Source organism: Melospiza georgiana, chromosome 4, assembly GCF_028018845.1.
Source record: "Melospiza georgiana isolate bMelGeo1 chromosome 4, bMelGeo1.pri, whole genome shotgun sequence".
Lineage (NCBI taxonomy): Eukaryota > Metazoa > Chordata > Aves > Passeriformes > Passerellidae > Melospiza > Melospiza georgiana.
Genome location: NC_080433.1, coordinates 19,613,207 through 19,639,475, shown reverse-complemented (window position 1 = coordinate 19,639,475; position 26,269 = coordinate 19,613,207). Strand labels below are relative to the sequence as shown.

The 26,269-nt window shown below is 46.5% G+C and overlaps 2 protein-coding genes across 2 annotated transcripts; one reads left to right on the top strand and one right to left on the bottom strand.

Annotated features, from left to right (window-relative positions):
* Positions 1-1,370: 1,370 nt before the first annotated feature.
* On the bottom strand, positions 1,371-21,622 carry SLC37A3 (solute carrier family 37 member 3). Its single transcript, XM_058022940.1, has 15 exons — positions 21,428-21,622; positions 18,428-18,607; positions 18,225-18,339; positions 16,087-16,179; positions 15,568-15,651; positions 14,283-14,428; positions 13,575-13,671; positions 12,490-12,574; positions 11,245-11,429; positions 8,701-8,842; positions 7,434-7,535; positions 5,893-5,940; positions 4,930-5,081; positions 3,199-3,264; positions 1,371-2,379 (listed from the first exon to the last, which is right to left on the bottom strand). The coding sequence occupies exons 2-15, from the start codon at positions 18,526-18,528 to the stop codon at positions 2,287-2,289; spliced, it is 1,509 nt and encodes a 502-aa protein (XP_057878923.1). The 5' UTR covers positions 18,529-18,607; positions 21,428-21,622; the 3' UTR covers positions 1,371-2,286.
* A 456-nt stretch (positions 21,623-22,078) lies between these two features.
* RAB19 (RAB19, member RAS oncogene family) lies at positions 22,079-26,269 on the top strand. Its single transcript, XM_058023059.1, has 3 exons — positions 22,079-22,406; positions 23,254-23,437; positions 25,442-26,269. The coding sequence occupies exons 1-3, from the start codon at positions 22,212-22,214 to the stop codon at positions 25,705-25,707; spliced, it is 645 nt and encodes a 214-aa protein (XP_057879042.1). The 5' UTR covers positions 22,079-22,211; the 3' UTR covers positions 25,708-26,269.

Sequence of the window (26,269 nt, the reverse complement as noted above, 5' to 3'; positions counted from 1 at the left end):
AACCTTTCTCCCTCAGAGCACCCTGGAGAAACACAGCGAACTGCAAACCCAGGACAAGCACAGCAGCAATCCCCAGGCCCTGGGCACACTAATGGGGGTGGTCCCAAAGCAGCACGTGCTGGGCAGCCTGGCCTTGGCACTCCATCACTGCTGACACTTCCCAAGAGGGGACAGAGCTGTTTACAGGAAGCCATTTGTTACAGGGGCCGGCCTTCTCCTCCCCCTCGACCCCAGCCACGTCCCTTTCCCACCCCACCTTTCATCAGAAGCTTATCTGCTGCCCACAGAGGCAGCCAAAAAGTTCATCCAGGTTGGAATTTGAAACCAGAGATTCTCAGATGCTGTAGCTTGGGCAAACGGTGCCACAATCAATTTTAGAACTAAATTTCAGGGAGTTTTCATTCTATTTGTACAGGGGCTAATGAGTAGCTTGGGATGTGAAAACTAACCCCAGGGCATAATTCTGAGAACAGGATGATAGATTCTCAGTCTCCTGCTCTAATTATACAGGCAAAAATTGGAATGGGAATGAGAAGAGTCAAGAACAGGACTCAGGCCCCGTATCAGCTTAATGGCATTATTTTTCCAAGCACTTAAATACTTTGAGGGTCAACAAAAAAAATGCAACAATCACCTCCACCCAGAGAAAAAGACTCAAAAAATATAAAATGGGGCAACTGAGTTCCACATTAAGCAAAGCTGTGCATGGAGACATAACTACAGAAGCAGCAACCACCAAGCAACCGTTCAAAACTGTAGAACCATAAGGCACTAATGATGTTCCACTCATTACAATCAACACATGACTAAAAATCGACATTCATCAATTAAAAATAAAAAATAAAATCAATGCACATTTTGAAAAGGCAACTGTTCCCTTTTAAAGTTTCAAATTCTCAGCTCCAACTTTTGCTGCTCCCCACCTCCATCCAGGCACTGACTAGCTAGACAGAGTGTTTGCTCACAAGGTCTGTAGGTTAACACAGACCAATTACAATGAAACATTTCAAGGCATAAACAGAAAGCATTTTTTTGAGAAGTTACTCAGTGATCCCATTAAGATCACCAATAAATGTTAGAGCTGTCAGTTGGTCACCCCATTTACCAGAGTACTGCAAAGCACTCAAACACCACCACAGCAAGCACAGCCACTTGTTTTTAGTGCTTGCAGGTAGACTTGCATCTACCTTTCAAGGTACAACTCAAGCTTCCAAACCCTGGAGCTTGAGGTCCCCTATGCAGCCATAGCCACAGGAGCATGAGGGGAAACAGCAGCAGTTGCTCATTAATGCTACTCCATGAGTACATTTCAGCCCCTCTCTGAGAGCAGCCAGGTCCCTTAAATTCCTTTAATTCCATTCTGATCCTGCTTTGCTAGAGATGAGCAATTGCCCAAGGAGTATGAAGTCAGTGACACCAGTTTCCTTCAGAAGGTCACCTCACACCCATTTTGGTCAGTATTGGTCAGGTGCAATAAACAAAGTAGTGAAAATGTTTGTGTCCCATTACTGATCCCTGAAGCCATCCAAGGATCCTTTAGACACAAAGGACCTATTAAGGCTTATTTCAGAGATTATATAAAGTATTGCACACTCTTTGTCTGCTTCAATAGTTTAAAAAATGAAATCTCATTTCTCAGAGATTAGTAACATTATTAAAAATGTTAAAAACAAAAACAGAGGTAACTTCTTCATGTGACTCTACTGGAATATGTAACAATGAATAGATGGGGATAGCAGAGGTCCATCTGTGCAGAGATTTAGCAACAGCAGTTTTTAAACAACTGGACAGCATAAATCCCAAATAATTATTTTTGCCCTTTCTAAAAGCTAAGGTGATCTGAAATTTAGGACTATCCATGAACTGCACTGTATGATTTCACCAGCACAAAAGAGCATCAAGATTCATTGCGAGACAGCCTCCCGAAAACCGTCAGTTTCAAAGAGCTGACTTTGGTCAGCAATCCAGAAATAAATAAGAAAAGGTATAGGAATGAGACACCCAACAGAAGACCCTGGTGTGACTGCTGGAAGGGTCTGGGAGGCTGGGACAATCCATCAGTCCCTTGGATTGTCTGGCTTAGGTCAGCAGCTCCACGACACAGGTGGTCTCAGGACAGGTATTTGGTGCTTCACGACTGAGCTCACCACAGGCAAGTCAATCAAGTCTTGTGGAGTCCTTCTGAACCAGTCCAAACCTGGAGGATGTACCCAACAAGTCTCCCAGAGCTTTGGTGAGTGTCCCAGGTGTCAGTTGCACACAGCAGTCCAGGCAGAGGGAGCAGAATCACTCTGCCAGCATCCGCAGGCGCCGCTCGTGCAGCAGCAGCCTGATCTCCCTCACTATCAAGGGTGAAATGAACAGGACTGTGGAACTCGTCTGGGGAAAGAAGCAAATCCAGGACAATTAGCACAGAGCAACCAGAGCTGCAGGCCCCCCTGCTCCAGTGTGCATCCAAGGCCATCCCAGGAAGACACAGGCTTAGGGAAGCAGTGACAGAGTGGCACAGCAGAGGAAGGGCTGAGCTTGCAGGAAAGCTCATACAATTTCAGCTGTCACGATCACCTTTTCATAAAGATGAGCTCTCCAGCTCCTCAGGGACCTTGCTCCTCACCACCTCTGCTGCTTACCAAAGTGGCCTTCTCCCTTGTCAGCACAGAGGCAGAGACATCTCCTGGCACTTCCAGCAGAGAAGACCAAGTAAATTGTGCAGAGTTCACCACTGTGGTGATACTGAGGACATCAGGGCCTTGACAGCTCTCTGCCCCAGCAGCAAAACAGGGCCAAGGCATTTTCAGTTTAGTTTCAATACCCTCACCACTCTTTCCACTAATCTTCAAAACCTAACAAACAAGCAGCTTAACTTCAGCTCTCCAAAAACATTAGAAACTCTGTACCATGGAGATGCAGGAGGGAGAAGCCCCAGCTTGGAAGTCAGGTGGCATTTGATTTAGGAAATGCATACAGGTATTTTTGGGCAGGTACTTTTGTGTCTCTGCTACAATCTCAGTTCCTGTTGGGTAAAGTGACTTTAAAGGATCCAAAATGAACTGATTTGACTTAGACAACCTGAGGCAAAGCCACACCCCAGGCCACTTTGAGAATGGTATCAGGAGTCACAGTTCTCATTTTCCCACAAAAACATCCTATGGCAAATTGAGCTTTGACAAAGAATTTTTTAAAAAGGTGATTTCTTACCATTAGAATGAAGAAATAGAAAACCCACATCCATCCCAGGTTCTCCTGGATCAAAGACACTAGATACTAAACAGAAAGGGGAAAAAAATATTATTCAAACTGGGAAGATAAACATGACTTTCAGGCATGACACTTTCATTTTCTAGACTTTGTGGGCTGTTAGCACTCCAGTTGGAAGATTTTGTGACCAGCTCTGTGTGATCTTTTCCTGTCAGAAGGGATGACTCAGGACAGCAGCCTTTTTCTGTACAAAACCCACAGTTTCAGCAAAGCAGAGACACCACCCTGAAGCTTTACAGTAACTCAGAACAGCACAAAGACAGAAGTGAACTACAGTTCCAAAGGGTGACAAATTGACTCTGCTGAATACGAGGTTTTTGCACGGAACACTGGGACATAAGTGGATGTAAGTACTCTCAGAAGAACTAAAAGCTCCAGAATGGGTTATAAATTACACAGGACACATTTTCAAGAGCTGTGCTACCAGTAACTGCTTAACCCTTCATCTAGGCAAGACACTTGAGACTACACTCTGTTCTGAGCTGCACTCTGGCTCAGCTGGGCAGCCCGGGCCACACAAGGAAATGTGTCTCTTATTAGCAGATTTATACTCAGATGCTGCACAAGGGCCTCCCTTCTTCACCACTGGGTATATCAGAACAGGATGTGAATTTCCAACGTGCTCATTGTGCATTTACTGTCACTCACACACCCCCAGAATGACGTCGTGCTTGTCTCTGCTGGAATAAATGCAGTGTTGGAAGGGGAGGCAGGTGGAATCTCTCAGAAGCAAAGACCCACTTTTTATGATGATGTGAGTTTGGATGGTATGTGTGTGGGAAGACAAAAACACTGAGCTGATGCCAGAAGAGCACTGAGTGTAACAGTGCACTGATATTTGTCCTCAAAGCACTTGTAATTTTCCATGTTCAGAGGAGATAAGCAGCATCTATCCTACAAAACAGTGACTGAATGATTGCATTTATCAGGCAATCAATGGCAAAGAAACTCGCAAGCCTCGCCTGCATCCTTGGTATTTTACCACCACTGGAGGATGCCTGGAGAAACACTGGCTCCAAACTCTCTACTAAATCCTCCCCAGAGCACCACTGTGTTCTTTCACGTAGCTAACACTTGTATTTGAGAAGAAAACATCCCCAGTGGGCACACTGTCAGCTTCCTCCTCTGCAACACTCTGCTCCTCAGACTGTAAGGACTGCTGGAGCAAGTGGGGCTGGCTTTACAAAGTGTAAAAGACATCCACAGATAAAAAAAGAAAGCACAAATAAGAGCAAATTTTAAATCACTTCATAAACACTGTCACATTCCAATTTTACTCGGTTATAGAGATACACTTTTCTGTAAGAAAAGGTCTGTCGATCACCTCAAAACAAAAAAAAAACCCAAACTTCAAAATACTTTTTTTCACACTTTGCAAAGCTTTTTGAAGTTCAGGATATGAAAGTCTGTAAAATTCACTTGAATTACCAAAGTGCCTTAACATTAGTACTGTGAACACTTAGTTTAGATCTTAATTACATTGTTTCCACTGGAAACTTTGTTAAAACAGACATGTTCCCTTGGTTGATTCTAAAGGAATTATTTTGAAAAAAACCCCAACCCTCTCTGTCTCCCCCAACACAATTCAGATTGATGAATGCACTAACACCTGTAACCACAACAGACACTTTTCCTCCTTCCCCAGACCTCTCTTTTCCCTGGCAGCCTCACCTGGCCCACGGCAGCACCAATACTGCCTGTTCCATCCACAATTCCTGTGACTGTCGCCAGAGCCTCGCTGCTGCCTTTCACCAGATCCTGACGCCCCAGGTCAGCAGAAATTGCAGAACTGATCATGTTAGAAGGGCCTCCGATGAAAAATCCTGAAAGTGACAGAAAACAGCCTTGGTGCAAAACAAATACTCATACAGATTCTCAACAAAGCATCTTCAAAACAGATTTTATACCACAAAAGCTCAGGACAAGAATTAAGTCTAGGGACAGTGCTCAGAGACAAACTGCAGGGAGAGAGGTACCTGAAACACACAATCATGGAACACCCTGAAATATCTGGAGTAGTTACACAGAAATAGATAACAAGAACATTTTAATTAGCATGGGCACCCTCAGTCTCCAGGGGCTCATGGAAGAGATGGAAGGCCAAAAAAAAAAAAAATACCCACAACAACAGGACAGAGAGTTCTGAAATAAGAGTGTTTGGAAAGAAAGGCTCTATTCATGCAGGCCTAATTCCATAACACAGCACAGTATGTGTGGCAGCACAAAAAGCTTGTGACCTCTCCCAGCACACAGGGTGTTTTGGATTCTGACAAACACTCTCAAGTTTGAGCTGCAGCTCATGACTCTGCCATATCCCCACTTCCTCAGATACCACATCACTGCTAGGTATTTTGGCATAAATCCACCTCCAGCATATTGGAGTCAAGACAGATCCCCTCAGCTCCAGGCCATGATTCTATACAGTCTATATTCTATACCTCCCTCTGTAAGGCAGTTTTCCTACAGCTGTTCTCCAAAGGTAACAGAAACTGGAGCCCAGTTTTCACTCTCTCTGCAAAACCAGCAGAGATGGCAGCACACACAGACACCTTACCACCACCTGGCTAGTGTTGCTGGTTGTTCTGCAATGAATTTAGATGTCTACCAGCATAACAGTGGATTTTGAGAAGTTACCTGTAATTGCCATGATCACAGCATTGATAGGCTTGCTGTTTGGGGAACCTGCAAGAGAAAGACCAGGTGAGTGTAAATAAAACTTGAATAGTAAGAGAATCCTTCATTTATCTCTCTGGAGAAGTCAGACTCAGCTCAAACTCTCATCACAAAGTATTCAGCACTTGAATCAGCCCTTTCACTCTTCCTTCACTTTCCAAAACACAAATTCCTCCTTACAAAGCCATGTCTGAACACCTACAGGTTCCCCTTGCCTCTCCAGCAGCATGTGTACATGGGGCTAGTTTTCCACTGCAGCCCCTCAGGGCCTTTCAGACAGTTTTCCCTGGTATCTCACCTCCAGGCATCCCCTGAATTCCTCACTCCCTTCCCCTCAGGGCCCACACAGGGTGAGTTACTGCACAAGGCAAGGTGCACCCTCCTCATATATTCTCAGGCCATTATCCCTCTTATGGGCACAATAAGGTTTCCTGGCTTGGCTGATGGAAGCTGAATTATCACACTGCAGGAACTTTGGATCACCCGAGGCTTCTCTATCTGCCTGGACAGCAGCACATTTTGAGCTAAGTACAAGGCACCTGGGGCTCTGGCTGTTTTGCTACCTAGTCACAAACTTCAAACTTCATCAGCAATAATTTCATGTTTATTTCCAATTCACTTTTTAAAGCAATGAGTTAACACAAGAGCCTACAAAAACTCCACCAAACCCAATCCTTGCTATTCAATGATAATTACTTCAAGACCATCTGAGTAAGCCTGCATGCTTCCAAAAGTCACCATTCATTTCCAGATCCAGCAGAAATTTCTGCCCACAGATCTCCAAGTGCTCTATAGAAGTCTGTATGGATCACCATCCCATTTTGGAGGAACACACAGAGCAGTGAAATGGCATCCCAGAGTTAAATCACTCTGTACCACAGGACATTGTCTGAAAACACAAACCTGTCACCCCTAGAACTGCTTCATAGATGTTTCACACAAATTACATCTTCCCATCTCCTCACACTCTGTTTTCCCAAGGTTCCTTTCAAAAACTGGACACCAAGAACTATATCTACCACAAAAGAGGCAGAAACTCTCCAATTTCATCATTTTCAGAAGTCTAAGTAGTGAAGTCTAATAGCTTCTCCAGCCTCTGAGTAGTGAATATATACTCCAGCACACATCTGTCCACAGATTCTCTTTTCTCAGAGTACAGGGATGCACCTGAGACTTCTTTCTCTGCCAAATATGGTGCTGACACAATGACAATGCCAAAAATCTCACTGACACTGGAGAAGGATCAGTACCAGAAGGACCAGTACCATAACTCACCACTACAGGGAAATCCAGCCACTCAGAGCATTCATTTCCACCCAATTAACCAGAGAACAGATTTCTTTCTGCACAGTGCCACACTTGAGCAAAGCAGACCAAAAGGCCCCATTCTGATCCAGCAGCAGTCTGAAGACCAGAAAACCTAATGAGAACAGGCTGTGCTCTGGCTCTCTGCAGGAGGTTCTGAACGAGCCTCTCAGCCTGCGCAGCACACGAGTACTCACGGCTGTATCCAAAGAGAGAGGCCACAGCAAAGAGCAGGCTCACTGCCAGCACAGGGGCTCTCTTCTGCAGCACATCAGAAATCAAGCCCTGGATGGTGCCACCTGGCAAAAAAAGAAGTTTCACTGTCAGGCTCAGGATGCTGATACCTTGAACAAAGCTTGTTTCACTGAGTGCAGTGGCCTCCTCATCAATACACATTCCCTCTAACATCCTGAGAGCTAAGCCTCCTGCCCCTACTGCCCCAGACACAGAGACAACAGTAAATTTAAGTCTCAGATAAAGCAGAGAAAACTACTCATACTGCTTTACTGGGAGTTTATTGCTTCTTTTTGTTTCTGGCATGCCACTAGCCAATGCACCTACTTTCCTTCCTCTTCCCCTAAAGGACCACCACAGCTCTAGGACCACCACAACTCTGGATTAAGCAAGCTGAACACTGTGGCTGGCTCCTTTGACTGAAAGTGCAAGAAAAGGCAGCTCCTTCTCACAGGGAAAACATTATCACACAGGGGCCTCACATGCTCTGCTGTCTCACCTGCTTAGGGCAGGTGCAACTCAATGCAACAAATGCCAAAGGGCAATAAAAATCACCTTATGTACCATGGGTACCTCTGCAGGAACTGCTCTGCTGGTAAAAGTCAGAATGCTGAGAAAGCCTAATGCAGAAAATGCCACAGAGGCAAAACCAGACCCTGAATGGACCCAAACAAGGATGTCTATTAAAGCTAACTGGACAAGGGAATAAAACTAGAACCTGAGTACAGGAGAGTGGAAGTCCAAACACATATACAGAATATACTCTTGATTCTGGAAGAACCAGGTCAGGTTTTGCAGCCAGCAGAAATAAAAGCAATTAGGTTTAATTTCTGAACATTACACAGTTGGTGCCTGCTCTCTTGACATCTGCAATGAGTCTGTCCTTAGAAACACAGGACAGACAGGACAGTACAGAACCCACCAAGTCCAGATCTAAATCTTCCCCAAGGGTACCTGTCAGAAAGGAAGTAGCAAGCAGGGGCCCCATTTTGTACACAGAACTTTTCTTATATGTTAACTCTAATATGTTAACTCTTTAGGGGGTCATATGCTTTGTGTTTAAGGAAAAAAAAGATAAGCCAAGCAGCCACAAACAAACTTAGACTTTTCCCACATTAAGTGACCAGCTAGATCCCAGTGAACACAACTGCTCTGGCTGCATTCTCTGTCTCTCATTCTCAAACACTGGGGAAGCAGCTGCAAGAAGGTGTCACTCCCCTGCTCACTCACCTATGATTCCTCCCACATCATACCAGATTGAGAGCTGGTCAGCTTCTGCTTCTTTCCATCCAAAGTTGCTGCTGAGGTAGAAGGGCAGCCAGAAGAAGAAAGAGTAATTCACCAGCTTCAGGCAGGCATAGGCCAAGGAGTACTGGAACAAAGAGAGGGCCAGTCAGCAGTTAGCACTTGAGAAATGCAAACAGCATTTCTGCTTATTTCCATAAAGCTCTGGATCCAGCTAAAGCTTTCAGAGGAAAGCACTTCTGAATTTCATGTAAGAAGGCAGGATCATGAAAGTTTAATGCTGAACATCAAAGGGAACTCAGGAATACAAAAGTCGTTGTCAAAAAGGTTATTTTTTTATCACTGAATGCAATGGGTTAATGCACTTTCAGTGTAACCTTGAGAGGAAATGACACTAGTCTTCAAAAAATGAAGAAAATTTAATTCACCTTCTGAAGAGAAGGGAGACAACCACGTGACACGAAACAGATTTAGTCATCTGTGCATCATGCTGAGAAAAGTTATGTGAAGTGGTTCCTCTGTGCTAGCTTGTGCTGCTCAGAAGGCTCATCTGCTTACAGCACCACAAGAGAAAGCTTCACTCATAATCCCCAGGCAGGTATTCCAGGACATGGGATGAAAGGTTTGGCCAAAGCTGAGCACAGGCTTCCAAACCCAACAGCTGAGAGACAACTTTATTTTGGTTGCTGGGCTCAGTTTGTCCTTAGCTAGCAGATCTCCTCCCACAGAGCCTTCATGTGTGTGGCAAAGATTAGTGCTCAGGGGCTGCTGGCCCAGCATGCAGAGGGACAGGTCACCCTACTTCAGCAAAGACAGCAGCTCAAGGAATTAATTGGAAAAGGCAAAATAGGATAAAGATGTTAAAGCACAACCTTTGAGGCTCTGTGCATATGGACATTTGACTTTGAATTTCAAAAAGCAGATCTTTTTATATATTAAATTCCACAAAATCATCTCTTCTGAATTTATATTATTTTAATAGATGCAGACTTCTAAGCTGTATTATTAATGCTTTTTCACTCTTAGGACACAAACTAATTTCCACCATACATGGAAGACATGGGGATGTTTGGTAGGGCTCTCCTGCCTCTGGGTGTGAAAAGTGCACTGTACAAAGTGATATTTATTACAACACACTAAGAAACTGTCTACCAGATTGTCTGAGTGATTAAACATTGAATTCCTAGAGGCTCAGGAGAAAGCTGTCTGTACTAAAACTCTTCCACTGTATCACTCAGCAGGAGATGAGAGGAGCTACAGAAAAAATATGTCAAATGAATTCTTTGTAGAATCTTGACAAGGCTTTGGAGATTCTCTCAGCATTTGGTCTCTCACCAATCTGACATGGTACCCCTGTTTGGCTGGGCACTAAGCTGACATCAGATAAAGCTCTGACTCAGAGGTGCTCAGGTTGTTGGATTAGGGCATGGAATGTGTCCCCAAACCCCAAAGTTCAAAGCAAACAACCTCAGCTGCTGCCATCTCCTTTTGCTCAGGCCAGTGAAAACAAGTCACACATCAACTGAGGCAGACACCATCACTAACATTTTGTGTGAGGCATTTATCCAGAGTAGGAAAGAGCTCAAGATGGGTTTGCTTTGTTTTGCCACCCCTCAACTGCAGCCCTAACAACAGGACTGTGGTTGTCCTGCACTCAGCACACTGACAATGCACCCATCCCTTCCAGATTTTCTGTTGCCTTAATCACAACAGCCAACTGCCTTGCTCATCAAGGGTACCTGACAACACTGCCCATTCAGCAGTTCTGCTCCCTGGCAAACCCAGGCAGCTCCCAGTGCTCTGCCCCCTTTCTTGTACTGGTTCCAGTATTCAGGGGGCACACAGAATGTGTGTCCTGATGCAGAAGGTTAACACTGCTTTTTAATGACAGGTTAACTTTTCAGCTGAACATGAATTGGGCAACAGTGCTGATACAGAAGCACAAGTTTGCAAGGGACAGGACAAGGATATGTGGAAACTGCATCATCAGGCCTTGTTTCCTGTTGCTCATAAAAAAACCCTGCACACTTTGCCAGATGTTACATCATGCTGATTCAGGCTTTTCAGGCAGCTTTCTTCTTTAAGATAGACTCAAGATAAAAACTCCAAGCCTCAGTACCAGTGCCACAGAGCTCTGTGTGATGCTCAGTTAGGAGTGAGAACCCACTCCTCAGGGCAGGCATCTACCTTACCAAGAAAGGCAGATCCTACAACCACCTTTGGCATGGCCTCCCTTGCAGATTCACAGCAGGAAGGGCAGGATCTCTGCTGCCCTTCACTGGCTCATGACATGCACTCCATGGAGCAGTGGGAAGAGCAACACACACCACACATCCAGACAGCATCATCCATGTACACAAGGACAGCAGGCCCAACCCCAACATTTTCACAGCATGAGACATCAGATGCCAACCACTACAACATATGGTCAGCATATTAACAATGATGTGTACAAATCCTGACAACACAAAAAGGCAGCTTTATGTTCAACAGTTAAGTCAGCTCTTACTTAAGAATCTGTGTCCTCACCAGTACTACACCAGGAAGGCAGCAAGCCTGGAAGAAGCCAATGGCCTTGGGCTGGTTGTCATTGTCAGTTGCTTGAATGGAGTAATTCTGGTCATCATCATCTACATCATCACTGCCCATTAGGGGTCTGTGGGCATCTTCTTCCACACTGGCTTCATCTTCATCTGCTCCAAGCTCAGGGAGGCCTAAGTTTTACAAGGAATAAGCAACAGGAAAAACGGACCACAGCCTGTTCACCCTCTCCCCACTCTAAAGCTATGCTCACTTCTTTTAAGCAATTCTAGCTTCCAGCAGTTCCCTTGCTCTCCCATACCTCCATCCTCCTGTGGCTTAGAAACTCTTCTAGATGGTGATCTGCAGTGCCGCCAGTTTCTACCCTTTGTCTTCTAGGGCTCTTGAAAGTACTGTGTGATCCTGGCGTCGCTTTGTCTGCTCTGAGTGTCTGGCCATTAGTTGGAAGACACAACAAATTAGTGCACTTCCCCCCTCATTGAGGGCTTGGGATGCTCAGCCTGGCCCTGGGTGCCACCTCCCTCGAGCGTGGAGCTGAGAGCAGCAGCAGGGCCTCAGACACCTGCTGCTGTTAATGCTTCTGCTGGAATGGGAGGCCTGGGAACTGCATTGTGCTTCCTGGGATGCAGAGCACTCTTACGAGCACGCTTTATGGCAGCTTTAGAGCTCCCAACTTTACAGCCTTTGCAGGCACCTGGGAAACCTCCTCCACAGCCCTGTCAAAGCCCCAAAGTTCTTTTGTTTCCCTGTTGCACTCTGACTTGCCTACCATCTTCTCAGGGAAGAAACACATCCAACCCAAGAGTTATTTATCTGGCTGTGGGAGACCTGCAGACCAAAGTTACTTTCCCTTCCCATAGCACACTTAAGGCTTGCCATAGTTTTCTCCTACAATAGTCAGTTATCAGTTTGCCGGCTGTTTCTTTAACAAACACTGATGTTTCAGGTGAAGAAAAACTGATAATTAGGATAATTAGGCATATCCTAGTGGAGATGTTAGAGCCAGGCTGTTTTATTTTGCTTTAAAAAACATCCAGACCCTATTCACGTGACACATGGCAGCATTTAGTGTGATCTTGGCAAGTAAAGCATTTGCTCCATTGAGTGCACTAAGGTGCAGCACCATTTGCTAGGAGCCCTGAGGATAAATGCTGTCAGAATGAGCAGCACTCCACGGGAAGCTGCAGATCTGCTCTCATGGAGGGACTGAAATAGCACAGCTCTTCCACTCACCCACTTCCTTGGGCGACGTCAGGAGCCCGAAGAACACAACGACTCCTCCCGCAAACTGCACCGAGGCCGTCACCAGGAAAGCATACTGAGCAGAAATAAATACAACATTCTTTTTAAAGCACTTTCAGCCACAAACACCTCCCTCTCTAATGAGGGTTTCTTTACATTCCAACCTCATGAGAGAGCAAACACAGCTACAACAAGCCAGACTGCATCCAAGACACCTGGAAACAAGTGATCTCTCCATCCCCTGAACAGACTTGGCTTATCTGCACTGACAGCAGTGAGGAAGGAGCTGAGCCAACACAACCAGAGATCCACCTCTATGGGAAGGGACTGCTCAAAGAAGAGTCAAGCACCAAATTCAGACAAGGTTGCTCAGAGCCTTGATCAATCACATTCTTGAAATCCTCCAAAGGCAGATCCTCCAGGGTCTGCCCCCGTGTTCCAGTGCTTAAAATACATCATAGGAAAATGGTTTTCCAAACATCCAAATGGAACCATCCCTGCTTCACTTTACACCCACTGCTTTTTTGCTCTCTCAAAGTGCAGTCCTGGAAAGAGTCTGGCTCTGATTTCTCAGCACACTTCTCCCAGGTTTTTCAAGGTTGCTCTTGTCCAGAGTGACCAGCTCAGCTGTGCCAGCCTCCTCAGAGGCCCCATGCAATGAGATGTGCTGGGTCACTCCCATTCACCGTGCTCAGCTGTCCACTGCCACATGACAGCCTGGCCTCTTCCCAGTCACAGCAGCTATGCCTCCATGCCCTTCCAGCTCCAGGGACTCCAGTCAGCTCAGAACCTGTGATGGGTGACTCTGAAGAACACTTGAACCACCCAAATCATAAGAAGGTACAATGTGACACTAGAGCTCCTTAATAAAATCAGTCCCTTTTACAGAGGAGTCTTGGGCTCATTTCTCCCAGCTTGGAAGAGTCAGGAAAGGAAGAGCCTTTCTGTTCTGCCTCCACAGAATTCAGGAAGATGAAATTGGATATATGAGGCTGTTGTCTCTCAAAGACAGGATAAAAACCCAGTGTCCCATTCAGACATGCAGGTGTAGCTGGAAGCCAGGCAGCAATACCTACCTCATAGCCATACTTGAGAACACAGGAGGCAAGGAATGCCCCAAGGATATTTCCCACAGATGCACAGGCACTCCAGAGTCCAAAGACAAAACCTCTCCTGCAGAAGGGAAAGAAGATTTGAAGCAGACAATGCAAGGACAGATGACATTAAGAACAAGACAAAACCAAAACATGTAAGTGAACTTTAACTTAAGAATAATGTTACACCATTTTCCCTTCCATTGCAAAGGGGCTTAGCTTAAAGTTCATTTACAACAAAACACATAACAACTTGGAGGTGCCAAATAGATAAGCTAGAAACCCTGAAACATCTGTGTTAAAGGAGAGTGAGCTGGAAACAAGGTTACAAACTATGACTAGAGCTCATCTGCAATACCCCAAAGTGAGAACAGAGCCCAGCATGACTCAGCCCTCTTTAAGCAGAGAGAAACAGGTTTTTCAGTGGTAGGAAAATTAAAATTCAGTCACTCTACACTATGGGATTTTTGAAGTTTGAACCTATGCTTTTAACACACACAGTTGTGTTCACACCAGGCTGTCCAGTGGCTCCACAAAAAAGTGAAAGAGAGAATGCAACAAGTAAGGCATATTTCACCCTACCTAATTTTAATTATGATCTAACAGTTGGCCTTTCTGGTTTGAGCATTTCAGCTCAATCTGTTACTCAGCATGTCAGATGAGTGAGTCACTGAAGAAAACTCAACTTACCCAGCTTTTCCAAACCAATTTCCCATGACAGCAACCACACAGGGCCAGCCAGTGGACTGCAGCAAGCCATTCACAACCCAGAGACAGCAGTAGAACCACTTGTTGTAGAAATGCAACCATTCTGTGAGTGTGCCAAAGGAGAACACCTAGAGGAGAGCAGGGGGGAAACAGACAAGACACCCTGAGGCTACTGCTAAAAGACAAGCAGGAGTGGGGTCCTAAAAAAAGGAACAAGCTTTCAGGGAGCTGTGCAGGGCCAGGGCAGAGGCCAGGCTGGTGTTTGAGACACAGCACAGGGCTCACAGCACCCTCTGCTGAGCCGGCACAGCTCTGACTCCAGACAAACGTGCTGTCATGGCAGTTCCTCTCCAAAAGACTTTTGCACACTTATAACAGGAGAAGAGAAGGAAGACACAAACAGTTTCAATGACAACACTAAAAATACAGTAGCCTCTTGATCTGCTCTTGTACTGACATGCTAATCCCTGAGGCTCTCTGCAAACACAGAGCACTCACAGGTCATGTATCTTCACCAAATTTAACACAAATACTACAGCCAGCTCTCAAATTACCAAGTGCTCTAACCCAAAATAAACACACATTGTGGCACAGGGTGCTTGATGCACATTCAGTCATGAGTCTGCAGAGCCCAACAGGCCACAGTGGGGTTTGTAGCCACTGGTAAAACAAACACTCCACACATCTTACCACCACTTTAACAACCAGAAAACCACGAGATAAAACTGATTTACACTTATCTGAAGTGGCTTGAAATTGAACAGAAAGCACCTTTTGTTTCAAGCAGACATTCTTTTTTGACACATACCCTCCTGGCAGTTACATAAAATAAGTAAATGAGTGCCTGGTATTGTTAGGATGTCCTTTAAAGAACAGAGCAAAGATTGTGTTTGCAAGCAAAAGCCTCAATAACAACATAGACGGTCTAAGAGATTAAGTTATACCACAAAACAGTCCCCAAAAGCCCAAACACACTAATCTTGAGCAAAAGCTGTTCATTAATTCTCTAGATAAGCCTCAACTCAGGAATTTCTTTCTGACACAGTGTCCAGAGCAAGACATTTCAGGAAGGAGAGAGTCATCTATGCCCCATGCTTTAGGCAGTTCATGCATCCAGCACCAAGTTAGAGCTGCAGGCTTTGAGACCACTGAGGTACAGCTGATGAGCAGATTCACACAGAAACACAGCCTCTTCTCCCCTGCAGCAAAACCCTACCCAGAAACCCCAGGGCAGATTTTTAAATCCCACTACAATGTTCCAACTTACCACCAGAGCAGAGGAGCACATGCCAAAAGACAAAACCCAGCGTAAATTCAGGCGGTCCCCAACTATGCCGCTGACAAAGAGACCCTGAGAACAAACCACAGCATTAGACAAAGCCAGAGGATCTGCACCTTGCAGCTGTGAGAATTAAAACCACATAGAAAGGCCATACTAATCCAAACAGTGCTGTTACATCAACATACAGTTTGATTCTAGCCACTTCTCCTGCCACCAAAGAAACCCTGCTTGTAGCTGCTCATTACATTTCTTGTTTGAAAGAATTCAGCTGGGAACTCTTGGAGAGACAGAACTAGTCCTCCCCAGTGACAGGGTGTAAGAAATTCTGAAGTGATAGTATTTCCCTTGTGTTTGTTAACATGCATCTTCACATGGCTGACAGGCATGGGCAGAACTAACAGAAACTGAAAGAGGTTTGCCTCTGAACTAAGCTTTTTATTGTGGGTGTGATCTTCCCAACAAGAGTCAAGCAAAGCTGAGCAGTTCAGGGTTAGTTTTACTCACCACAGCATAGGAAAACAAAAAGATGGTGTCCAATGTTCCCAGGAATAGAGTTGCTTCTTCTGAATTTTGAAATAAATGGCTGCTGTTCCAGAGCTACAGAGGGAAAAATTGGACAGGTAAATGGGGAGAGGCATAGCTCATTCTACTCTTTTTCAATGGAAACCCCAGCTCCAAAGCAGAACAGCATCTGGCCCAAGCAAGCTCCCATTTCTCCAACACTTCAGTAATCAACAAATCAGGAACAATTCTGGCATTATCTTCTGGCAGAAAATGTCCACTGACACTTTGCTTCACTTCTAAAATGCAAGCTAGTAAACCAGAAGTGAGAAATGCTCCTTTCACCTGAATCAAGACAAATGAGTGGCAAAACAAACCCTACTTCTAACAAGCATGCAGGTGTTAGACAGCTTCTTACTCTGAAACACTGATGAGCATTTTAATGAATAATACAATAAAGGCATATTCTGGTTTATGTGCATCATCTCTTCTGTACTTCTCTTGCTGTCTTCACTAAATGAATAATTCCCTTCAAGTATTTGTGGCAGCAGCCAAAATAAGAAATGACAGAAAACAAACAGAAAAGAAAGAACACAAAAGCAACAAGGGGAAGAAATAGACTGGTTGGAAACTATTTACAACAAACTCCAGTCATCACTAATATTGCTGGGGTTTGTGCTTACTCTGAGTTTCACTTTAGTTTCAATATGATCAAAAAAGCGAAGAAGTTTCACTAGTCCCCAAAGAAAGATTAGTGACATCAGATAAAAAAAAATAGCAAGCTTTGAGGATAATTTGAAGAATTAATGAAGTGAATCAGAACAAAGTTTTCTTCCCTTCCCACTATGCCTCCATTAGAAAACAAACAAACCCAACCCAAGCCCGACCTGGAGATGTGCCTAACTCAAACATCATCAGTTTCAGCTTGATTCTACCTCTCCAGGAGAACATCCTGTACAGACAACACCAATCACACATCCACTTAGTTTAACAGATGCAACATAAATTGATAACTAAAGGATCAGTTTGACCATTTTTCTTGATCAGACACATGCATCTCAACATCCAGCAAACGCCAAACCATCTATATATTAAAAAAAACCAACAAATCAGCTAACAAATCAGCTTCAAAAATATACTGGTTGTTTGAATGTTAGTAAAGAACTAAATTTAAACACCTTGCATTTCATTTTAGCATCCCCGAGATGCTCAGTCCTTTTGGCTATCTATAAAATCCTGAACACATTACAAGCCAAATGTACTGTTTTCACTTATCACAAGAAGTCAGCATTTGTCATCCTTCTATTCCCTCTGTCAAACATTCAAATAACCAATGATTTCTAATGCAGGCAATGCTCCAGCAGCTGACTTGGAACTCCCAGCCCTAATAGATCTCATGGTCTGTGGCCAAGCTTTTGATGTGAGATTTCTTCCATTTCCCAAAAGCATCAGGACAAAGCATTACAAAATAAAAAAAGGCCTAAAAACCCCATGGTAGGAACCAGGAGGTAGTTCTTGCCTTCCCATTTGTGAGAAGCAAGCAGTTTCAAACCTCCTTTCCTGCAAGCAAGCACTGCCAAAACTCCCACTGCTTTAACTGAAACCAGGATTTTACAGACAAGGGGTACTGGATGTTCAGCATGGAAACCAGGCATTTCAGATGCAAGGTAATATGCCATTCTTCACCATCAGTTTAGGATAACAGCTAGCACTGTCAGACAGCTCTCTTCTCTCCTAGTCTGGCTAACCTTTTAAGAGGGTGGCAGCAGCATGACTGCCCCAGAGAAAGCACAGCCAGGATTTCACAGGACTCTCTGTAAGCCCATTAACTGCTTTGGTTTATTGCCTCCAACCCTTCAGAGGAAGAGTCTCCCTTCCCCCTCCTCCATGCCACTGCAGACTCTTCTGGGGCCCACTTCCCACTGGAACACTGCAGCTTCTTGACAAGTTTCTCTCTGGGCACCACCAGGGAAGCTTTCAGCATCGCCTGGTGATCCATAAAACGACAGTGCCAACAGGTGAAGCTTCCACTCACACTCTGAGAAGTGAGGAACACCTAAAGGGGTTCTTCAGCCCCACAAGCTCAGCCCACTGGCAGCTGCCCACCTTTCCTAGCACTCCCTTCTCCCTGGTGTCCTTACCTCACATGGCTGGAGCTCAGGGGCCGTGCTGTTTCGAGGTGAGGGAGTCCACTGGCTGGAAATGCTGACTTTGACATTACTGAATGTCTTTCTGGAGGCATGGAGCAGGGAATAACTGCCAGGAAACACACAGACAGACACAGGTTGGCCCAATCTCCTCTGGAGAAAAGGTGGAAACACAAATCTCTGAGCACTCAGCCTACCTGAAGAAGGTCAGCAGGAACACAACAATGTGATGGTGGGTGCAGTGGGACACGAGGCCTCTGTTGGCAGGCTGCCTCCGTAAGGCTCCAGGCACAGCCATGCTCTGTTGCTGGCAGCCCTAGCCCTGCTCCTGCCTTGGCCACGGGGGCTGGAGGGTGATTAAGTCATTCTTCTTCTCCCTTAAACAGAAGAAGATGGGAAGGGAGGAGAAGAGAAAACCAATTTGAATTAAAACATGTGTATGAAGTACAGCTCTGCTCCCCAAGCAGCTCAAATCCAGATGGAACAACTCCATGCCACGCCTTTCCAACTTGTTTCACACCACTCCCCATTCATCACTTGTACATTAAGGTGTTTTGTCATTCCCATTCTCCCAGTACCCTCATGGCACTTCTTGTTTGGTTCTCTCCTAGCAGATGCCTCTTCAGTGCCCAGGACCAAAGGAACACCCCCTGATCGACCAATTTCCAGCATTCTCCCATTACAGACCATTGTGCACCATTTACACACACGGTGCACTACAGAGTGACCATAAATTAGAGCTTTCTGCTGCTACCTGGCTGGACACAGACAGGTGATGAAGCCACAGGAGCAGCATTTGGCTATGGCTGGAGAAGGGTTTTGAAGGGATCTGACTGCCTCATCAAGATGTTGTTGAAGGAATATGCCCAAGAGAGGACTTGCACAGATGGAAGAAGGGAAGTAGCTGTGAGGACAGTGCTGAAATCCAACAGCTGGAATCCTTTCCTGTTTATTCTCAAGCCTGGCATTACAGCTCCAGCAGTCCCTAACTCATCAGTACAGCACACAACAAGTCACACCTTCCTGCCCCTACAGGACATGGGTGTAGGGCATGGGTGACACCTCAACCTCAAGAGAAGCAGGAACTGTCAGTACTGAGGGAAGGCCACCACAGACCACAGTTTCCTCATGCTGCTCCATGTCACACCACTGCAATGCCCCAGCTGTGCTGGCATGGCCGAGGGATGATGTTTGCTAACAGATTTTGGGAAACAGCCCCACTGGGCAGTGAGGGGATGAATCTTTCTACACATATTTCAGAAGACATGCCAACACCATATTCTGAATGCTGAGGAGAGCTAAATTGAAGCACCACCCCTGTTCCCCCAAAGGATCAGCACTGAAACAAGACAGAATATAATGCCTTTGAGTCCTTATGTATCCACAGGTGCTGTATGTAATTATTTGCACATCTGACAGAAGCCTTTTCATGTTCAGCTTCATAACCTCACCTGGAGAAAGTAGAAGTCATTGCCCAGACAGTCGCATTCACATTTCTACAGCTGAAAACTCTTTATTTCACTCAGACTTTCTACTTCTGCTTTTAAAGCTTTCATCAAGACACCTTGCACTGCAGGCAGTCTCCCTTCCCTGTTCTCCCAGTGGTGACACATGCCTGACCAACAGCAATATCCAGCTACTGTGAACCACTGTGAAAACTGACATCCCATCTGACCTCCAAAACAGAGCGTGGCATGGAGATCCTCTGAGTAACAGGAACCCAGCTATGACAGCTTTGAGACACCAGAGACACATTTATCCTACACCTCCCTGAACCCCTCCATTCTCTTTCAGGGCAAATGCAGTGAGTCTGTACAAGACCTGGCACCATCTCTCTCCACACAGCCCAGGAGCTCTTGGGCCACCCTGCCACTGCTGCAGCTGGCACACAGCACCTCCTTGTAGGGACACGTGTCTAGACTGCTTGGGCTCACACAGAGGAAAAAAAAAGTGCCTATAGCTGGAGCTGTGGGAAGGCCAGACCAGCCCTGAAGAGGCAACTTTGCAGTCTTGATACTCCCTTGACTTGAGGTCCCAGCACCAGTGAATGAAGACCCAGCACCCACACAAGCACCACAGTACAGCAGTAACCCCACAGCCCTACAGCCCAGGGCTTTCCCCACACAAGCTGCACTGAGAAGGGAAGCCAAGGCACTCCAGTTTCCCAGCTCCAGTCCTTGCAGGCTGTGAGCCACACGGTCTGCTGGTCAAACACAAAAGGTTCCTCGGCTCTCCCTCCCCTCCCGCCAGGCAGATAACCGAGCTGTCCCCAGGAAAGCAAAACACTGCCAGTTGTGCAATGCTGTGGGGAAAAGTTCCTTCCTTGGGTAATCAGTTTGCAGCCCAAAGCACAAGATTTACTACTTGCTTCATGTCAACACATGCAAACGTAGATCTTATTTGTCCAAGATATTGAGTCCTTTTAAAGCTAAGACCTGGCATGACCTTAAAGTCACCTGATTTTTTTTAAACAGCATTTGCTATCGAAACAATCTGTTCCTCAGAGCTCCCCAATCTCAGGTCTTCTTTCTAGAAGGCTTTCTGGCACAGGACACTTTCACAGCGTAGAGATAACCATGAAAGATTTTGTTTTCCCTCTGTCTTCATCCTGCCCTTTCTATATTCAAAACTGGCATTCTTCCTAGGCTAGAAAAGTCTGCAACCAGTTTTTTCTTTAAAGTTAGTCAAATTATTGTGAGAACACCATGATAACTTTGTGGTGGAGGAAGAGCAAAAAAGCTCAGCAGCAGGATGACCCACAGAACTCAAAGCAGTGAAGCACGTCTTTAAGAAAGGAACAGGAGTGCTTTTAGAGTGTTAGACTGCCTCATGTAACTATTCAGCACTATTTACCTACAGCCAGCCGGTATTCTGAGTAAGCTTTTGATAGGCTTCCACCCTTATTTGTTAAGCTCTCCTCGGTGTTCTGCCTTATCCTTTCACTTAAAGGCAAAATAACACACCTTAGGTTCAAAATAAACACCCTTAATGCTACCCTACTTCCCTCGAAAGCCAGCAGGAAAGCGCAGCCTTAACACTCCAAAGTGCAGAACAAACGGGAGGATTTTTTCTTCAAAATAATAATAATTAAAAAAAAAAAACACAAATAAAACCCCATCAAACCCCAAACCAACAGCCCCCCACCCTCCTATGCCATTTTTCCAAAGAGAAGAACAGCGGCACAGCCGCAAACGCACCCAGTGCCCTCGCAGCCGGCACAAGCAGAGCGTGTGTCACCGCGGATGCCCGGCCGGGTGCTGTCCAGGGGGAAGGACAAGGGGCTGCCCCGAGCACCCCAAGGCTCCGAGGGCGCTCCGGGCTGCCGGGGAGGCCGGGCCGTGCTCCCGCCCGGCACCGCAGCCCAGCCCAGCCCGAGGAGGGGGCGAGGAGCAGGACGCGGCTCCCTCCGGGCGCGGTGGCCACGTCCTCGGTGGGGCGGGGAGCGGAGCCGAGCGGGCAGCGCACGGCAGGGCAGGGCAGGGCCCGGCTCCGCCACCGCCGCCGCCGCCGCCGCCTCACGCCCCGGGGAGCCGCCCGGCCCCGCGTTCCGAGCCCGGCCCCGCGTTCCGAGCCCGGCCCCGCGTTCCGAGCCCGGCCCCGCGTTCCGTGCGCGGCGCCCAGCGCGGCCGGAGGAAGTCGGCGGGCGGGGGCGGCCCTTCCGGGCGGTCCCGCGGAGCGGCGGGAGCTGTAGTCCGGCCGCGGCCGCCGCCGGGGCCCTGCCCGCCCCCTGCGCGGGGCGGGAGCGAGCGGCCCGGCCCCTGCGCGGCCCGGCCGAGGCTGGGGCGGGGAAAGGAAGGGAAGGAAAGGGAGGGGAAGGGGCGGACTACAGCTCCCGCCGGCCCCGCGGCAGGGCGGCGCAGGGCGGCGCTACCTGTCCCGGCAGGGCAGCGCCGGCAGGTGAGCGCCTGGCACCGGCTCCTTCCTCGGGCCTGCGGCTGCTCCTCCTCCCCCGCCTGGCCGCAGGCCCGCCCGGCAGCCGCGATGCCGTTCCCCAGCTCCGCCGCGGACGATGCCTTCGACTACCTCTTCAAGATCATCCTGATCGGCGACTCCAACGTGGGGAAGACGTGCGTGGTGCACCGCTTCAAGACGGGGCAGTTCAACGAGAAGCAGCAGAACACCATCGGCGTCGACTTCACCGTGCGCTCCATGGACATCGACGGCAAGAAAGTAAAGGTCGGTGGCGGGAGCGAGCCCCGGGCTCCTGGCGAGCAGCGCCTCGGCCGAGCCGCCCTTCCGTGCCGGTGCCAGGAAGCCGCGGGACGCACGGCACCTCCTGCCCGGCCCTGCCGAGGGCAGCTGGCATAACCTGGCTGTCTTTCTAATCAGGGGTGTTTCCCAGTGGAGTTTTCTCTCAGGAAGATGTCCTGGGCGAAGCAGTCACCCTAATTTGGGTACATACTTGTTCTCGTGACTTCTCGGCATCTGCTTGAAGAGAGGGCTTGTGCTTTGCCTGCAGGGAGTTCTTTGGAAGAAGGCTATAGTTTGGAGATGTGTCTGCCCTCCAGAGATGTGGGGGTTTGAGCTTGGACACCAAGCTGAAAAACCCTCAAAGTTTCCAAAGGCTCCCATTTGATGTGTGCTTAATTTGAGGGAAGAACACTTCCATGACAAGCATCAGAAGAAACTGTCAGCTAGAACTTCCCTCTGTGTGCAGATGAAAGTTAGGATGCCTGGGTTTTACATGTAGATTTGCTCTGCCCAGCCCTGTATTAGGGTTCTTTGCTCTTCTTCTTGAAAGGCTGTAATGTTCTATGTCTTTTACTACAGTTGTTGAAAATGGGTTTCTTGGCCTCTTTGCAAAGCTGGGTTGACCCTTGGAGCTTTCTCTTTGGTCTGTGTAGATGGATTGTAGGCTTGTAAATGGCTTTTTGGATCTAGGGAGAGCACAGCACACTGGTGTGGTAGAGTGAGCTGGGACAGATCTGGCTGCCTTCTGGACAAGGGGCTTCAAATGCTGAGGGCAAGCACACAGGAAAGTGGTGTTCAGGAGTCTTTACAACTTCTGTCCTTTCTCTTACAGATCCAAGTGTGGGACACAGCCGGTCAAGAGCGCTTCCGGACAATAACCCAGTCTTATTACAGGAGTGCCCATGGGGCCATCCTTGCCTATGACCTTACTAGGAGGTCCACATTTGAATCCATTCCTCACTGGATTCATGAAATTGAAAAGTATGGTGCTGCAAACTTGGTCATGATGTTAATTGGTAGGATTTTAGTTTTAAATATTGTGTTATGTAGATTTTTAATATGGATATAAAATCTCCCTCGTCTCCTACCACTACTTGAAGCATCTATACACTATGCATTAAGGAAGAATTCAGTTCTAATTAAAATAGATCACCAAGTGTGTCAATTCAACCTAAGCTTAAAAAAATGAGGAAAGTCATAGCCTGGTCCTGACAGGACCAAACCTATTGCAGACAGCAAAACCCTTTTGCAGTTGTTCCTTTCCTGCTGGAATAACACAACAAGCTTTGCTGCCAGGCTGGAGGCAGGGACCTTGTTGAGGTTAGAACTGCAGCAAGCCTGACCCTGTACTCCTGCTGCACGGGAATGTAGCAGCTCAATAATTCACGGTGAAGGGGGATGCACAGACTCCTGGTTCTCATCTTTCCTCTCTGCTCTCTTGATGTGCATGCGCTTTGCCCTGTAATGGGATTCCGAGCAGGTAAGACAATAGATGGGGAGATGGCTTTTGCAGAGCTGGAGTAGCCTGCTTGCATTCCACTGGCGCTCAGGAAATTGCCTCTTGGAGGAGAGCAGTGCTGGGAACTGCCGGGAATGGAGCTGGTAGGAAGCCGCGGTTCCTTTCCCTTGGGTTTCATGGTTATTATTGCTGTTCCCTCCCCCAGGGAAGGAGCTGCGAACGAGAACGCTGGTGTGGTGAAACGCCAGAGCCTTTCTTGCCCTTATTTCCATTGGCGTGGCCGAGCCTGTTGCATTGTGCTGAGAGCAGCTCAGCAGCGGGGCTGGGGCAGCGCTGAGCCCCAGGCTGGGCCCCTGAGCTGCTGCCTCTGCTCCCAGCACCCTCCGTGCTTGTGCTGGGGAGATTTCTCCTATCCTTCCTCTGGACCTGCTTCTAATGCAGTGCTTGGAACTGGGGGCAGGGGAGGTGTAAATCACTGCACTTTGGCTGGCTTTTCCTAACTTCTGTCATGAATCTAAAGAAAGAGACTTATCTGTGTGTGGTGGGGGATGGTGGTGGTTGTTGGGGTTTTTTTAGGGAGAGAAGTTCTTAAATTAGTGAAAAGTGAAGCTTTTGTTAAGGATCCAGCTTGGTGCTTTCTTCCAAAGCTGGTGCTGTTTGCTTTTCTTGCATTGGCAGAAATCATTGTACATTTAATTACACTTAGTCGTGTTATACACCTTTCTAGCAGGAAGTTGAGGTTAGGAAACCTAACTTTCCTATCTGGAACTGAAGGAGGAAAAGCTGGGTGGGTTCCTCTTAAGAAAGCAAATAACCCTCAAGCTGGGGGTTTTTTTTGCCTTTTTTTTTTTTTGTGGTTTGTTTTTTTTTTTCTTCTGTGGGGTAGGTTGGTTTTGTTTTTTTTTCCTTTTAGAAATACTTAAAGGGACTTTATGAGAGGGTAGTTACTCGATATATATTCAAGGTACTAATTTGATGAAGGGTTGTCTTTAAACTATAAATGTGGACTTCAGTCAGCTGCTATAACTGAATAATCCACATGTGCTGCAACTGCCTAAATATACAAAGATATTTTGTCTGAGGTGTTTCATGATAGATTTTGACTAATGTGCTGCAAGTAAAAGTTTAATATATACATGCAGAAACAAGTATATATTTTAGGCATTAAGGTAGCTGATCTGAATTCTTGTCTTTCTTTTTACATCACCCTAAAAGATTTTTAACAAAAAAATATTCAACTTAAAGGCTATTTAATATTTAAAACCACTAGGGAACAGGACAACAGTTGCTTCTAAGTAATCTTTTACTTACACTAAGTAATCAGATGAACACAGGTTTTTAGTTTTTTCTTGGATTTCATCTCTTTTGCTATCATATGATTTACTGCAGTTTTAAACCACAGTCTATATTTGTGGCTCTGGTGTTTTCACATCTTGTTCTATGCAGTAACTCCTACTGCTAACATAAATCTATTGTTTAACAAAACTCAATTCCTGCATCCATTTAAAAATAAATTTTTGAAAGCCTAAGTGGTTGAAGTATGTCTTTGCCTTCTTTTAAGGGAACAAATCGGATTCGCTGGACAAGCGCCAAGTGCTGTTTGAAGATGCCTGCACCCTGGCAGAGAAGCACGGGCTCTTAGCTGTGCTGGAAACGTCAGCCAAAGAAGCTCAAAACATAGAAGAGGTGTTCACATTAATGGCTAAGGAGCTGATAGCCCGAAATACCTTACAGCTTCATGGGGAGAACCCTCCAAACAGCTTCAGTCTGGACTCCAGGCCAGTGATTGCAAGTCCAAGTGTGGAGAAGAGCCAGTGCTCCTGCTGAAGAGAGGCTTTGGGGAGAGCTTGGAAACTGCCATACTTCTGAGGCTGTTTGATTCAATTTTGTTCAGTTGATGAAAGTGTTTTATGTGGCCTCAAGCCATCTCTCTTGATATTTCTACCTTGCAGTTTGGCTTGTGAGTATTTTCAGAGATCACTGTTGTTGCTGGTAGCATAGGTTGCTTTGAACATAGCAATGTGAACTTCTGAGATGAGACAACTCAGGAAGCTGCCAGGCCTTGCCCTAACCAAAGAGAACTATAAAAGTTATTGCCTTTAATTATTTCCTTACATGTCTTTCTGGCTGTGTCAGAAGATAAATTTGCACCAGAGTTCTGCACTGACCCATGTAAGCTGTGTTGCTGGTTTTCAGCACTTTCCTCTCTGCCAGTAGCTGTAAAAAGTCTGACGCATGCTTGGACAGCACTAACCCACTCCTGCCTAAACTTTGATTTAGGAGCTCTCCTGAGGTCAGGCAGGTAGCCACCCATGCCAAGGAGCTTCATAACATTTGTGAAAGGGTAGAGGATTTCACATCTGCCCCGAGTTCCTCACCAGACAAACCT